The 14,550-nt window shown below is 56.9% G+C and overlaps 1 protein-coding gene across 1 annotated transcript in view; it reads right to left on the bottom strand.

Moving 5' to 3' along the window:
- LRRC75A (leucine rich repeat containing 75A) overlaps nt 1-8,789 on the bottom strand; it is a 34,206-nt gene extending 25,417 nt beyond the window's left edge. The window contains exon 1 of the mRNA XM_018064696.1: nt 8,538-8,789. Within this exon, the coding sequence (XP_017920185.1) occupies nt 8,538-8,789 (252 nt within the window). The remainder of the gene's footprint in view (nt 1-8,537) is intronic.

Genomic DNA, 14,550 nt, shown 5'->3' with positions numbered 1-14,550 from the left:
TCTCTAGGCTGGCAGCTGCTTGGAAACCCTGTGGGAGTTTTTACCCCAAAACTCCACAACTCTAGGAGAAAATGGGGATGAGGTCTGCAACTGGGAATGATAGGAAGTCCAGAAGACAGGCTCATTCCAGGAAAACTCAACTGAAGGGAGAGGTGGATGGAGGCTATTTACAGGAAATGGGGAGAATCCAGAATGCGTGCATGCTAAGTCACTTCAGTTGTGTCTGACTCTTTGTGACCCCATGGACTGCAGCCTGTCAGGCTCCTCTGTCCAGGGGATTCTCCAGGAAAGAATACTGGAGTAGGTTGCCATTTCCTTTTCCACAGAGACAGGGATATAAACAGTCTGGGAAGCTGGAGGGGAATTCCTGGGTCCCCAGGACATGGGTGGGGACTGGAGATGATGGGAGCTTAGCAAGGAAGGCGTCTTGAAGGTCCCTGTGCTCCTAAGTCCTATGGGCCTGACTCCAGACTCACTGAAGGTGTCTTTGCCTCTGGGAGAGGTGGGAGTGTTGGGCTGGAAGAAGGTGCCCAATTGCTTCAGCTTCCCATTTGAGGAGGAAGGGGACAATCGTCTGGCTCAGAGGCAGAAATCATCCCATTCTGGCTGGCACTCACTGCTGCCTGCTTCAGGTGACATGGGAAGGCTGTGCCCAAGGGGCCACATGGGAGAAGGGCTGAGCCTCCTGACTGGCTTCAGCTGATAAAGACTGAACTTCTGCATGCCTTCACCAAGGCGGCTAAGTACAGCTGTGCAGGGTGTGCACTGCAGAAGGGTGTCTGGATGGGGTTGAAGTTGCCAAGCTTTGACTGTGTCTCAGCCAACCAGACACGTGTCTCCTACTTCTCACAAAGGGGCTGTGTGGGCCTGGGGTGGCCTTAGGTCTCCCTGGAAGCAAATGAGGGGATGAGGCATCCTTGGGCGCTCTGCACTTCTCACTGAATGGCCTTCACACCTCCAGTCCTTGGCTGCCAGGAGCAGGGGTGTGGCCACGCTCCATGGAGGGGCAGTGAGCTCATGAAACATGCCCCTTATAGGGACCACTCTCTCTTCAAGCTGGGTTCTGCTCTCCTCTTCCTCCAATATTAATTCATCTTAGCCACCACCATCTCGACATCTTATTTTAACAAATAAGCCACTGAAAAAAGTACCAGTTAGGTCTTCCCGGGTGGCTCAGTGGTAAAGAATCTGTCTGCCAATGCAGGAGATGTGGGTTTGATCCCTGACTTGGGAAGATCCCATATGTCACAGAGCAACAAAGCCCGTGCACCACAACTACTGAGCCTGTGCTCTGGAGCCTGGGAGCGGCACCTAGTGAAGCCCTCGTGCCCTGGAGCCCGGGCTCTGCAACAAGAGAAGCCACCGCAGTGAGAACCCCAAGCGCTGCAGCTACAGAGTAGCCCCATTCTACGCAGCTAGAGAAGAGGCCACGCAGCAACCGAGACCCAGCGCGGTCAACTACAAATGAATGAAAGCAGCAGTGCCACTTGCAGAATGTGCTGGGGGACAGATGGGGGCCAAGGCCATGAGACAGAGGTGTGGGCAGGAGAGGCTCAGGCCTGGGCACCAGGGCCACCGGGAGGGGCTATCAGGGCAGGAGAGACAAAGCCCCACCTGGGAGCTGGTCCGTTTGGGAGCCCTGAGGGAGGAGAGGTCTGTGCCCGTATGTGGGGATCAGTCCTAGCTCTTGCACAAACTGGGGACAAGGGAGTGACATCAGAGCATGACAAGGACTCTGGCTCACGTGTGAATGAACGGGTCCATCCTGATGCCACGGGAGCCTGGTAGAAGCTGTGAGGCGGTCGGGAACCTCAGTGGTTACTTAGCCACACAGCCTCTCACTGTGCTGGTGGGCAAACTGAGGCCAGAGAAGGGAAAGGGGCTGTGCTGGGGCCAGGGCCAAGGGTCCCCAGTCCCCAGAGAAGGCTGCCCCAACTTGGAACCCTTTTTCAAGGCCTTGTTGAGCACATGCTGGCTTCCTGATCCTCATAATCTGTCCATGAGGTGGGGGAACAATTTTACTCCGGTTTCTCCTGTCTCCCAGGGCCTAGAGCAGTGCCTGGAGGGGCGACACCGGACTGTACAACAGACGGATCTCTTCGAGGTCTTATTTTGGCTCATCTGTATTTTCTCATTTTTGAACAATTGTCTTGTTCAGTTGCTCAGTCATGTCCGACTTTGTGACCCCGTGGACTGCAGCACTCCAGGCTTCCCTGTCCTTCATCAACTCCCAGAGTTTGCTGGGAGTTGGACTCATGTCCATTGAGTCAATGATGCCATCCAACCGTCTCATTCTCTGTCATCCCCTTTTCTTCCTGTCTTCAATCTTCCCCAGCATCAGGGTCTTTGCCAATGGGTTAGCTCTTCACATCAGGTGGCCAAAGTATTGGAGTTTCAGCTTCAGCATCGGTACTTCCAGTGAATACTCAGGGTTGATGTCCTATAGGATTGACTGGTTGGATCTCCCTGCAGCCCAAGGGACTCTCAAGAGACTTCTCCAGCACCACAGTTCAAGAGCAGCATTGTTCAAAACAATGATGATGCCCTGTTTTTTTTTTAAAAAGAAAACCTACCGTTTCTTACTTTAAGTGAGATCCTGTTGACCTCATAGGACTATTTAAAGAGCTAAATAAACAGGAGAAAATGCTTTATGGACCGGGAAGCAGGGCATGGGCAGGAGGGATGTCCCTAGAGCTTCCCCCACTCAAGGCGCTGGCCCCTACCAGACTAGACAACGAAATGACCCCCACTCCTTCCTGTTCTCACGGTCCCCGGCTGTCTTCCTGCTATGAAGGCTAGAGGGTGGGGGCAGCCCTGGGAAGCTGACCAAGATGAGCTGAACAACAGAGATGCAAAGTCTGCTTCTCACCCAGGGAAAGGGAGAGACACAGAGAAGAGACGGTGGGAGGGGGAGCGGGAGAGGCCGAGAAAAGCTGGGACGCAGGGGACAGCGTGGGCAGGGGCAGCCGTGGCTGGGGGCACGGCCCTCAGGCCCGACGTGAGGCCACCCTGCAGGTGAACACTGTCCTTCTCCACTCCTGCCTGACTCCTTGTCTATACTGGTGAAGATGAAGTTAGAAACATCGAAATGCCACATCGCCTGAACAGCAGCCGTCGGCAGAACTCCATATGGCTGCAGCAGCCAGGAGTCTGAGCTAATAAAAGTTGAAAAAAAAAAAAAAGAAGAAGGCTGGGAAATGCTCCCAGAGAGCCACGTGGGCGCCGCTTGGGCCAGCGAGTGGGGTGGGGAGGAGAGCCAGGCACCATGAAGGCCAGCCCCCACCCCTGCCTGGCTGGCCAAGGTCACTGAGCTCATCAGGACAGCCACTTCCAGGGGCAGCGATGGAGCCTGCCATTTTTGACCACTGCCCCCACCCCAACCCCTGTTTCTCCTAATGAAAGTGGATAGGACACAGCTGGCAGGCCAGGGGAGGGAGGTGGATGGCAGGCTGAGACCCCCACTTTGGGGGGGGGATCTCCTCGGATGTGGACCCCACCCCTTGAGCATCCTGATGGGGAAGCCAGACCAAGACCTGAGTCACCTGGATAACTCTCTTGGAGGTGGCTTTTGCCTGCAGGAGGTTGGGGGGAGTGTTTTGGCAGGTGCAGGGGAGCCCGAAGGAGGTCTCTCCCCACCAGACCTGCAGTCAGGACAGCTGGCCCAGCCTCAGGCCCTGGCGTCACTCCTGGCCACACAGAGGTGGCTGCATCCCTGGCCTTGGAAACCAGCAGAGCAGGCCCTGGCCTGGGGCTCCCCCTGCCTCGGCATCACTGGAAATGCCCAGCCTGGCCAGAGAGCAGCAGGGCTTAGAGAGGGAGGAAGCTTTCTCTCTGCGGATGGAATCAACATGATTCAGCACAAGGAGCGTGGAGGCCGGGCCCTCCAGCCAGGCTCCGCTCCCTGCTGCCACCTCAGCAGAGGCCCCAGACGGCACCTGCCATGGGGTCCCTGCGGTGCCCACGGAGGCCGGGCACCATGCCACTCCTCTCTCCAAGAACACCACTGCCTGGCGGGCTGCCAAGAACAGCCAAGTCCTGTGGACAGGGCTCCCGGGAATCCAACCAAATGAAAGCAAACTCGCCAGATCTCTCGACTGCACCCACGGGCCTGGCAAATAAGCCCCGGGGTGCACAGCCCGGACCCAAGGGCTTGCTGGGGACACACCAAGACAGCGTGTCCCTGGCGCACGACTTACTGCAGCTCGCCACAACCTAGCGGTGTCAACCCCCTGCCAGGGACAGAGGTGGTGGTGGGGGTCTCCACTCTCAGAAAGTGTGGGACTTAGTCTAACAAAATGGACAGTGGGGAAAATGACGTACATACGGACGATTAAATCCATACAGCCTAACCGGCAACTGAATCTCAGAGTCCGTGGGCTGACGTGGCCCAGGAGGGTGGCCTTGGAAACGTAAGGAGCATTCCATGGATATGAGGACGTGCATCCCAGGTGGAGAAGATCAAGGCTAAGGGTGGGGAACTCCCTGCTTGTTCTGGGGGTTGTCAGATGAAAAAGGCAACCTCTTGCTCATCTTTCTGCCAAGCCTCTGGGTTCCCAGGGAGACTTATCCAGACCCCTGGGGCAGCCAGCACCCTAGGTTCCTGAGGGCTCTTTTCTGCATTGCGGGGGTGGCTTGTGTTCCCAGGCATAGCGTGAGGCCAGCCCAGTCACCCTGGTCACGTGGCCTGAGCCACACCATCAGGCTGACCCTAGAACTGCCCTGCCCAACAAGGCTGCACCATATAAACCAACCCAATCAGATCCTCTTTACGGAAAAGCTGGGAGATGGGTCACTTCAGCTTGGTGTGTGCTGGGGGAACTGAGCCCCTACTCTGGTGCTCCATGAGGCTGGGAGACGACCGAGTCTGGGACCCGGGGACTCAGAGCAATCCCTGTACCCAAGAGATGACCCCCGCCTCCTACATGGGCTGGCACTCGCCCTCTCTCCACGACTAATGGGTCCTTCTTCCCAGGGCATCTTGAAGATTGCAGGTGTGAGCTGAAGACTTAGGAAGTGACACCTGGAGAAGGGGGAGGTCTGGGGGAGGGGAGCGGAGCAGCCTCTTTCATCCACAATTAGCTTCTTTCACCCCCCAGCTCCCTGAGCGCTGCCCCACACTGCTTCTGAACTTTCAGTGAGTTCTGGCCCAGACTGAGCCCTAGTTAGGCAGACAGAATCTAAAACCTCCTGGGCCCAGCCTGAGAAAGGTGACCAAGACCCAGCCAGCAGCCCGGCCAGACCCCAAGCAAATTCTCTTGTTCCTTGCCGTTGTTGCCGTGAGAACGGGTTTAGGTTTGCAGAGCCGACACAATCTCACACAGTTGTAGCATCTGCTCTGCTAAGTACCTTAGATACCCTCAGGGAAACGAGGAACACAACTCACAGGTTATTGGCTGGGTCCCAAGTGGGAGCAGACTGAGGACCGGAATGCAAGCTGCCCGAGCTGACCCTAGGCCCCAGGCTCTTCTCAAGATGGCAGGGCTCCTCAAGGGAAGGGGACTCCCCTTGGCTCCTTCCCTCAGCAGGCAGCTTCCTGGCAGCCTGCTTCCCTCCCCACTGCACAGCTCAGCATCCTAAACACCAAGGAGGCCTCCCCATACTGCTCAGGCAAGGGACATGCAGGGACAGGCTGGAGAGTCTCCAGTCAGGAAACTCCCCCCCCCAAATCTAAGACCAGAGAGACTCCTACTAGATTCAGAAGCAGAGGCACCAGCAGCCACAGTCCTTCAGCCCACTGCGACTGTCACACGTGGTCCCCAGGCCCGTTTCCATATCTTGAGCCTGTCACAAGTCACACAGGTTGGGAAGGAGAGGTCCCAGACAGGGGTGTATTCTGAACCTGGGGTCTGTGAACCCTCCAACATTCTTGCAGGACTGTGAATGTTGGCACATTGTTCTGGGAAGAGTGTGGAGAGATCCTTCAGGGCTCCAAAGAGCTCACGGCCCATAGAGACCAGGACAACCTCCAGCCCCCTCCCACGGGGCTCTGGGCAGCCACACACATGGACAAACACAGGAGAAGGTGAGGATGACCATGACCGTGACCATCTGGGCTACCATTCCCTCTGCCTGTTCACCTGTTCACCGATGCCCACCCTTGTGCTCTGTGGGGCAAGAACAGTGTCCCAGCATGACCGAACCCTGAGCTCCACACACCCACCTCCGCCTCCTGTTACTGATGCGCCCCTGCTGGTCCGACCCTAGGGAGCTCTGGGTGTTTCCTGTCTCTCAGTGACTGCTCATTCGCTTTCTGAACATCACCACCCCCGGCCTAGAGGAGGAAACTGGAAAGGAAAACAAGATTTGGGGGAAAGAGCCACTTCTGTGCACAGCACAGATGCAGCTCCTCATCCCTCCAAACAGCCTCAGGGTCCTAGAAAACCACCTCTTGCTTCCCACGGACATTTGGACATTGGGGCTCCCGTTCTATGCTGCCCAGGTCTCCCAGCCACTCCCTGGAGGGCCCTGATCTGCACCTTAGGCAGGCCCGTTGCCGGCTCTGCAGAGCCCACAGGCCTCAACCAGAGGTCACGAGAGCCCAGGACGTGCCTGGAGCAGGAGGGCAAGTTATTCTGCTGTTTTTGCAGCAAAGGGGAAGCCTGGCTGACCTCCTCTGACCCTTATCAGCTGTGCCACTGTGTCAGGACAGAAGAGTGTCAGGACACCAACGAGCCACCATCTGTTAGGAAATGCTCCCTGTCTCCGGACGCTGTGGGTGACACAGACAGTATTAGTTGCTCAGTCGTGTCCGTCTCTGTGACTCCATGGACTGAGGCCTCTGTCCATGGGATCCTCCAGGCAAGAATACTGGAGTGAGTAGCCATTCCCTTCTCCAGGGGATCTTCCCGACCCAGGGATGAAACCCAGGTCTCCCGCATTGCAGGCGGATTCTTTACTGTCTGAGCCATCAGGGAAGCCTGTGGGGGACACAGGGATGTGTCTACTCTCTAAAAACCAGGGGGAAGCTCAGGTTCTCCAGGATGTGGAATCACACTCATCTTGCAGGCCCCACCCGAACAACTGGCCCTGACTGGCCCTCGAGAACAGGGGCTGCACTCTGCTTTTTCAGCCCCAGGAGGGCTTGCCTCGACCCCCACTGTCAGCCCCTCCATGGTCCTGTACCCTCTGCAGCACCCACCCCAGTGCCGGGAGACAGCATACAATCAGAGAAAGCATCTCACCGTCTGGTTGCAAATGGATATGATGGTCTGGAAAACCCATTATTCTGATAGAAAGCAAAACAGTTTCCACAGAGGCCATAACCTGGCTTTCAGTTCTTGAAAGACAAAGAAACACACACCACTAAAAAGTTACTAAGTGTGAATTGTCATCTTTCTCTGAAGATTCAGTTCAGAGATGGCACCTGGGGAAACAGCAGCATCTCAGGTAGCCTTCTGGATGCTATTTGGGAAAGTGGAGGGGAGAGCAGAAACCCCAGGCTTCCCAAGCCCCCAGGCCTCTGGCTCCCTCTCCCTGTGTGCACACACCTTGGGAACACACACTCCAGGGTGACCACACACTAGATACCTAGTGGGGTAGGGGGGTGCTACAGACTCCAGGAGGGATGAGGGTCTGATTGATTTCTGAAGCTTCTCCCAGGAAGGCTCTCTGACCGCCTCTTTCAACAGTGATGGGAGAACTTCAGACAGGCCACCTCAGAGCCCCTTCCCCATCCCCACTAGACTCCACCACTGAGCCAGAATATGGGGCTTGGACTCAGCTCCCCCGCAAAGGTCGGCCAGGACAAACCCTAGGGATGCAGGAGGGGCGCCTTCCTGCCTCTCTCCCGCTGGACAGAATCCACAGAAGGGATGAAAAAGTGAAGAAGGAAAACAAGCCCAAGAAAAGTGGACAGCAACGGCCCCAGGGAGACCCAAAGCAGAGGGGACCCTCCAGAGGTGCCAAGGCAGTGCCTAACCAGGGGGATCAGGCTGAAGGCAGGGCGCGCAGGCAGCCTTGGAAGGCCCTGCGGCCAGCCGGTCCCACGGGAACCGGGCCAGCTCCCCCACCCCACCGCTCGGCTCCAGGCTGAGCTCCAGTCAAAGTTAGTCAGGGGAGAGAAGACCTGTCTCCCACCTGAACCCCCTCTCACCTAGGGTGCCTTCCGGCGAGCGAAGCCTCTGGGGGCTGGAATCTCACCAGTCCCAGAGCTGTGCCCTTGGACTCCCCCTGGGGAAGCTGACAACTGCGCATTCCTTGAGGACCCTTGATGGGAGAGACTGCCAGTGGGTAGGGGGTAAGAGAAGCACCTTGGCTCAGGCAGGCGTCCCCCGCCGCCCACCGCCCCGGGCCAGCCTCCTCCTCTGCCTGCGGAGGAGAGAAACGAGGACGTTATTCCAACAGGTCCCCCTCGGCCGGGCCTCTCCGGGCAGCCTTCCTCCGCCCTGCCCCGAGGCCTCAAATTCAGGGGCAGCGCCGAGGCACCTGCGGCTGGACCGGGCCCGGTCCCCCCGAGAAGGGGCCCGGGCGGTGCCCCTGGCGCCCCGGGGCCTCCTGGGCAGGGGCGGGGCGCCCCCGCGGCCCCTCCCGGCGCTCACCTGGCGCAGGTGCTGCAGCAGCGTCCCCGCCTCCTCCCGCCGGCCCTGGCGCAACATCCGCAGCAGCTCCTGGACCATGCCGACGCGCCGGTGGTAGGGGGGCAGCCCCGCGCCCGCGCCCGCGCGCCCCGCCTTGTCCCCGGCGCGCAGCAGCAGCGACGCCCAGAAGTCGGGCCGCTCGCGCCGGGGGCCCGGCGCCGCGCCGGGGCCGGCTCGCTCCGCCAGGCTGCCCTTGGTCTGCCGGGTGCCCATGCTGCCGCCGCCGCCGCCGCCGCGCTCTCCGCGTCCCCGCCGCCGTCCGCCCGCCCCTCGGCCGCCCGGCGCGCGCCTCCCGGGCGCAACTTTGGGGGAACTGTTGCGCGCGGGCGGGAGGGCGGGCGGGGGCGCCGGCCGCGCTCCTCCTCCGCGCTCCCCGGGCGCGCTCCCCCGGCGCTCGCCGCCCGCCGGCCCCGCCCCGGCCCGGCCGCTCCGCCCCCGGCCCCGCCAACGCGCGCCTCCGGGCCCGGCGCGCCCCTCCTCGCCTCGCCGCCCCTTGGCTCCGCTCGCCCGCCCTGCGCCCCCTCCCGGTCCTCACCACGTTCCCCAGATGCTACACGATCGCGCGTGGATGAGACCCACGGAGCGGGGCGGGGGGACATGCGCCCGGCGACATGCTGAAAGTTTGGACAATCGAGGCGGAGCGGGGCTGGAGTCTCAGCCCCAGAGTCGGGTTTCTCAAAGTGGGCGTTGCGGAGCATCCGCGCCCAAGTCTTCTGAGGGCTTGTTGAGAACGCCGACTCCCAGTCTCGCCCCAGACCCGCTCAGTGAGAATCTCCGCCGTGGGGCCTGGCGATCTGCATTTTTAGCCTCTTGGCTGATTCTGATGGACACTCCTTTGAGACTCGGCCAGTGAGGGCCGGTGGTGGTGCAGAAACCAGGTGCAAGGCTGTGTTAGGATGACTCCGTAGCCTGCAACAGTCCAGTCTCAAAAGAGCTGGACCATCCAGGGCAAAGAAGAGTCCTTTTCTCGTTTTTGCTAGCTCACCTCCGGAGAAGGGTCCTGGGGGTATATCCCATGCAAAGCAGCAAGAGCATGCCTGCAAGTAGGCCCGACTGCATGTCCCTACTGTCCCCATTTACCTCCCACCCCACCCCCTACCTGGCCAGACCAACCCTCCTGTCCTTAGTGCACCAGATCACCCCCTGGCTCAGACGGTGCTTGGAACGCCCAGGGCAGCCCAGCCAGAGAGAAGGCCCAGGCACCTGGGGACCTTCCCCAGCCTGGCCACCAGAGGCCTGGGGTGACTGCCCTGGTCCCAGGTTGGGGCTGCAGGAGGAGCAGCAGTCATGTCTCTTGCCTCTGACCCAGGGCCTGGGTGCTCCTGTGGGGCAGGAGAGCTGGGTCCTGAGCCTGGAGCATCCGGCAGGGCTCTTCTCTGTGGGATGAGAACACTGTGCCATGAATTGGGAGAGTTAAGATAGGGGTGGTGGTGTCAGAAACTCCGGAAGGATACACGTGTCCTACTCTGTGACTGACTGCTGTGTCAACCCCCAGTCCCTGGAGGATGGCCCTGTGTGGCCCTCACTGGCTTGCTCTTCCCTTTGGACGTCCGGCTCCCGAATGCCCAGCTCTGCTGGCAGAGAGCATTCAGTCTTCCTGAAGGCAGGTTTCGCAGGGCTGGGTGACATCTTCCAAATTAATCCTCACCCTTTGTGTGTCGGCATCTCCAGAGGACCCTGGCTGGGAGACACTTCGGTGCCTCTCATCTCTAACCTGCAGGATCACATGCAAGGTGGCCACCAGGAAACCTGCTGACCTGGCCCCTTCCCAGGGATGGTGGGCTCCCCCCACCTGGAGGCACACTGCAGCCAGAGTTGGCATGTCGACTGGCCGGAGGGTGTGGGGCTGGGACAACACCCTCTTGGTGGAAGTGGCCCAGGCGATCCTGAGAGTGGGGTCTACTCTCTAGCTGCGGTACTCCGGCTCCCGCATGGGCTTGGTTGCTCTGCGGCATGTGGGATCTTCCCAGCTCGGGGATGGAACCATGTCTCCTGCACTGGCAGGTGGATTCTTTACCACTGAGCCACCAAGGAAGCCCTCTTCCATCTGTTTAGAAAGGAAACTTGTATTTGCTCCCATCTCTCCGTTACCAAGGCCCCATCTCTCTTCTTTCCTTTCGAGCCAAGTTTCTTGGAAATGCCTAGTATTTACGTCCATTCATTCCTCACACACTGTCTCTTGCCAGTGACCCAGTTGCTAAATTCAGTGGCCACATTCAGTCTTCCTTGACTCTTAAGCAGCATCTGATCCCGTTCCCTACTCTGTTTCGAAGAAAACTGCACTCCCTTGGCCTATGGGGATACTGCTCTCCTCCAGGGACGCCCTCTGGGGGCTTCCTGTGTTAGCTGAGTCCTTTCCTCGTCACAGCCACCTGGGTGCAGGCACAGACCTCTGCCTTGGCAATGTTATTTATCCTCATGGCTTCACGAGACAAGCACACACTGATGACTCTAGGTCTTGCTTTCCAACTCACAAGCTGATAAGTTAACCTGTCACTGCTCCTCGGATGCCAATGGAAGACGTGACACTCCTGTATCAGAAATGTACGGCTTTCTACTCAGGCACACGTAGTGTGAACATCAGCATATCTGCATCGGCTCCCCTGGCCTCCGAGTCCCACTGGGATGCTGCACCTGTCGCGGGTTTACATCACCAAGGGTGGAGGATACCTGGCTGGGGAATCTACCGGTTATCTCGGAAGCAGTGAGCAAGCCTGGAGGGAACAAACACAGCGCTGAGAAGTGATCCGGGTGTAAGGTGGCCAGGGGTTCTGCCTTCTTGGCACACAGGGTGAGATGGGAAGGAGTGAAGCAGGCCCTCACTCCTGAAGGAGTCTCTCTTCCGCCAGCGGGCGCTTCACACTCCACAAACAAGCACGTCTCTCTTCCAGCCTCCCCAACCTGCCCTCCGCGGGCTCTGCTTCCTGTGGGCAGCCGGAAACCCTGGAGCCGCGGTGCGCTCCCGGTCTCGGAGCACCTGCGTCTGGTGAGAATGCCCAGGGGGTGGCGCTCGTTTGTGCGTGTTCACTGCGGGCTCCATCTCGGACTGTGTCTGGTACGGTGCACTTTCATCCTTTTAAACAGCTGTGAGGTCAGTCTCACTTCTGCCCTGAGTTCACAGCTAAGCATATGGATTCTGGGACATGTTAGTGATGGGCCAGGCAGGGATTCACCTGTCTGACCTGAAGGCCTAGCTACGAATGCGACTTGAAACATGGATTCTTGCCGGACACACATTGCTGTCGTTTTCACCCCAGTCATTACATCACAACAGCCTTCTTTTAACTTCTTTCTAACTAAAGGGGAAAGTTACACCACACACACACACACACACACACACACACACATTCACACACAGAGGATTCAGTGACATATCCCTTTCTGTCCAAACTACTCAACATGGGGCTTCCCAGGTGGCACAGTGGATAAGAATCCACCTGCCAATGCAAAAGACATGGGTTCGATCCTGGTCTGGGAAGATGCCACATTCCGCAAAGCAACTAAGCGAGTGCGCCACAACTACTGAGCCCATGCTGTGGCAAGAGAATCCACCACAGTGAGAAGCCCGTGCACCAAGATGAAGAGCAGCCCTCACTTGTTGCAATCAGAAAGCCCTCATGCAGCAACAGAGACCCAGTTTAAACTTAAAAAATTAAAACACAAAACAAAAATTAAAAAAACTAAAACAAAACAAAAGACTACTCAACATGCATTGCTGCCCCCACGTGCGACGCTGTCATCACCCTGTGTGACTCACTCCCGTCCCGAGATGCTGTCTCCTGTGCCTTTGCACACACTGCAGTGTCTTCCTTCACCTCCTTAACAGATACTGAGTGTCCCTCAAGACTTGGTTTGGGTGTCCCCTCCCTGAGGAAGCCTTTCCTCAATGCCTCCCGCGCCATCGTCCACGTGACTGCAATACCCTGTGACTATGACCGTGTATCTCGTTTGCACTGTTTGTTGGCAGGTGCTCTTCTGTCTGGAGCATCCCCCCACCCTTCCCTTCATTGCTCAGCTCCTCTTCTTCCCTTGCCTCCCACCAGCCGGATATGTGTCCATCTCATGTTTCTCCTAGTCTGACTGCTTGAGCCCGCTTCTGCTCTCCTGGCCTGGGATCTCCTCAAGGGCTGGTTGTCCACTGGTAGCCAGTGGAGGAGCTCAGCATAAATGTGCTGAATGAAAACTGTGTGGACCCCCGTGCATGGCAGGTGCTCAGGAACCAGAGCACTAAGATGCCAGTGGGTCATGTTAACATGGAAACTACAGGTGACCTCCAGGAAATCAGTCTGCAGGGAATCGAGGTAAGAAAGTTGGGAGTGCTGATGTAGCTCCCTCTTTCAAGAGACTTGGCTGTGAGTTGGCTGGTAGCTGGTTGACTTGGGGAAGTTCCTTCTTGGTGGTGGTTTGTTACGAGTAAGCTGGAGCATTTATTTAGAGGGAACCCAGGAATCTAGCCTTTTGGTTGTTCTTTTTTATTTAAGCATCTAATTTTGGTAACTTGAGACACATTGGACTTTTCTCACCATCAAACCAGGAATTAAAAAATTCTCATCATGATTTTTCTTTGAACATTCACTTCAGTTTCTTCTATTATTGTAAGATTTGAAGTTAAAATTAAAGATCTTTCAGATTATATAAATGTTTAAGTAAAAAAATCTAATACATGGATCAAATACTAAATATTTTTATCCACAATGTCAAGCTCTTATAGCTGCAATGCATTTTACACTGATAATATTGAAAAGCCTTTTCTTAATAATCATGCAAAAATGTTTTGATAGTCCTTTTTAGAGCAGAAGAAACTGATGTTTAAAAAAATACAGAGTTTGGCTAGTGCTTCCTTGATAGTCAGAATTCAAACCCAGGTCTGCACTGCTTTAGAGAACATGTTGTTCAGTCGCCAAGTCATGTCTGACTCTTTGCGACCCCATACACTGCAGCACGCCAGGCCTCCCTGTCCCTCACCATCTCATGGAGTTCCCCAAGCTCATGTCCATTGAATCAGGGGTACCTTCCAACCATCTCATCCTCTGACACTTTCTTATCCTTAGAGAATATAGATGGTCAATATAATTAAAAAATTTTATTTGAGAATGTTCTGCGGGTGCTGTTTGTCCTTGAATGTAAGGAAAGGAGTTGGCCAGGAAGAGCACAGGAGAGGAAGCACACCTAAGCCACGTCCCACCCAGTGGTGGGAGGTGGCCTAGGATGTCGCTGGAGGGATGAGTCTCGGACCAGCCTCAGGGAGACTCTGGCACAGATTTGGGAAAGGAGGAGGAAAGACATAAATAGTTTGTAGATGGAAGAAAAGCTGGGTGAGTAACTACCTGCTAAAATGCCTGGAAGCTGGGCAGGGGCTTGTGGAGAGAGAGGCAGTAGGACCACCACTGGGGGGAAGGAAAGGGAGCTCTCTGGGCAGCTGGAGGGGAGCCCAGGCAGGACGGGCATGACCAGAGCCCTGTGCAGGTGGGAGACAGGAGCTTGGTGCAGCATCCTGCTTCCATGAGGTTCTGCTCCAGCAGCTCAAGAATCAGGGCCCAGAAGTGAGGGATTAGACCTGCTGGTGCTGGGGTTCCTTGGGGCAAACTTGGCGACTGTTCTTGGAAGCAAAGACCCGTGGAGTACTGTCAGGGACGGAGGTGATGCCAGGACGCAGGGATGGGACCCAATGTACGTCCTCCAGCGGTTCTCAAACTGGAGCAGGCATCAGAGTCCCCAGGAGGGCTCGTCAAGGGACAGACCGCTGAGCACCACCTTCAGAGTTTCTGACTCAGTAAAGAAACTGGGACCAGTCGCCTTTGTAATGAGTTTCCAGGGATCCCATGTTGCCAGGTGGCTCTGTCTGGGGACTGCACTTTGAGAAGAGCCAGAAGAGCTGGGTATGGGGAGGAAGCAATCAGGAGTTTTTCTCCCCTAAGGTCTTGATAAGTTTGCCAAGGGGCCAGACCACTCCTGTGCTCAGAGGAGTTGAGGG

This window comes from Capra hircus, chromosome 19 (genome assembly GCF_001704415.2).
Source record: "Capra hircus breed San Clemente chromosome 19, ASM170441v1, whole genome shotgun sequence".
Taxonomy (NCBI): domain Eukaryota; kingdom Metazoa; phylum Chordata; class Mammalia; order Artiodactyla; family Bovidae; genus Capra; species Capra hircus.
This window is presented reverse-complemented; position numbering and strand designations above follow the sequence as displayed.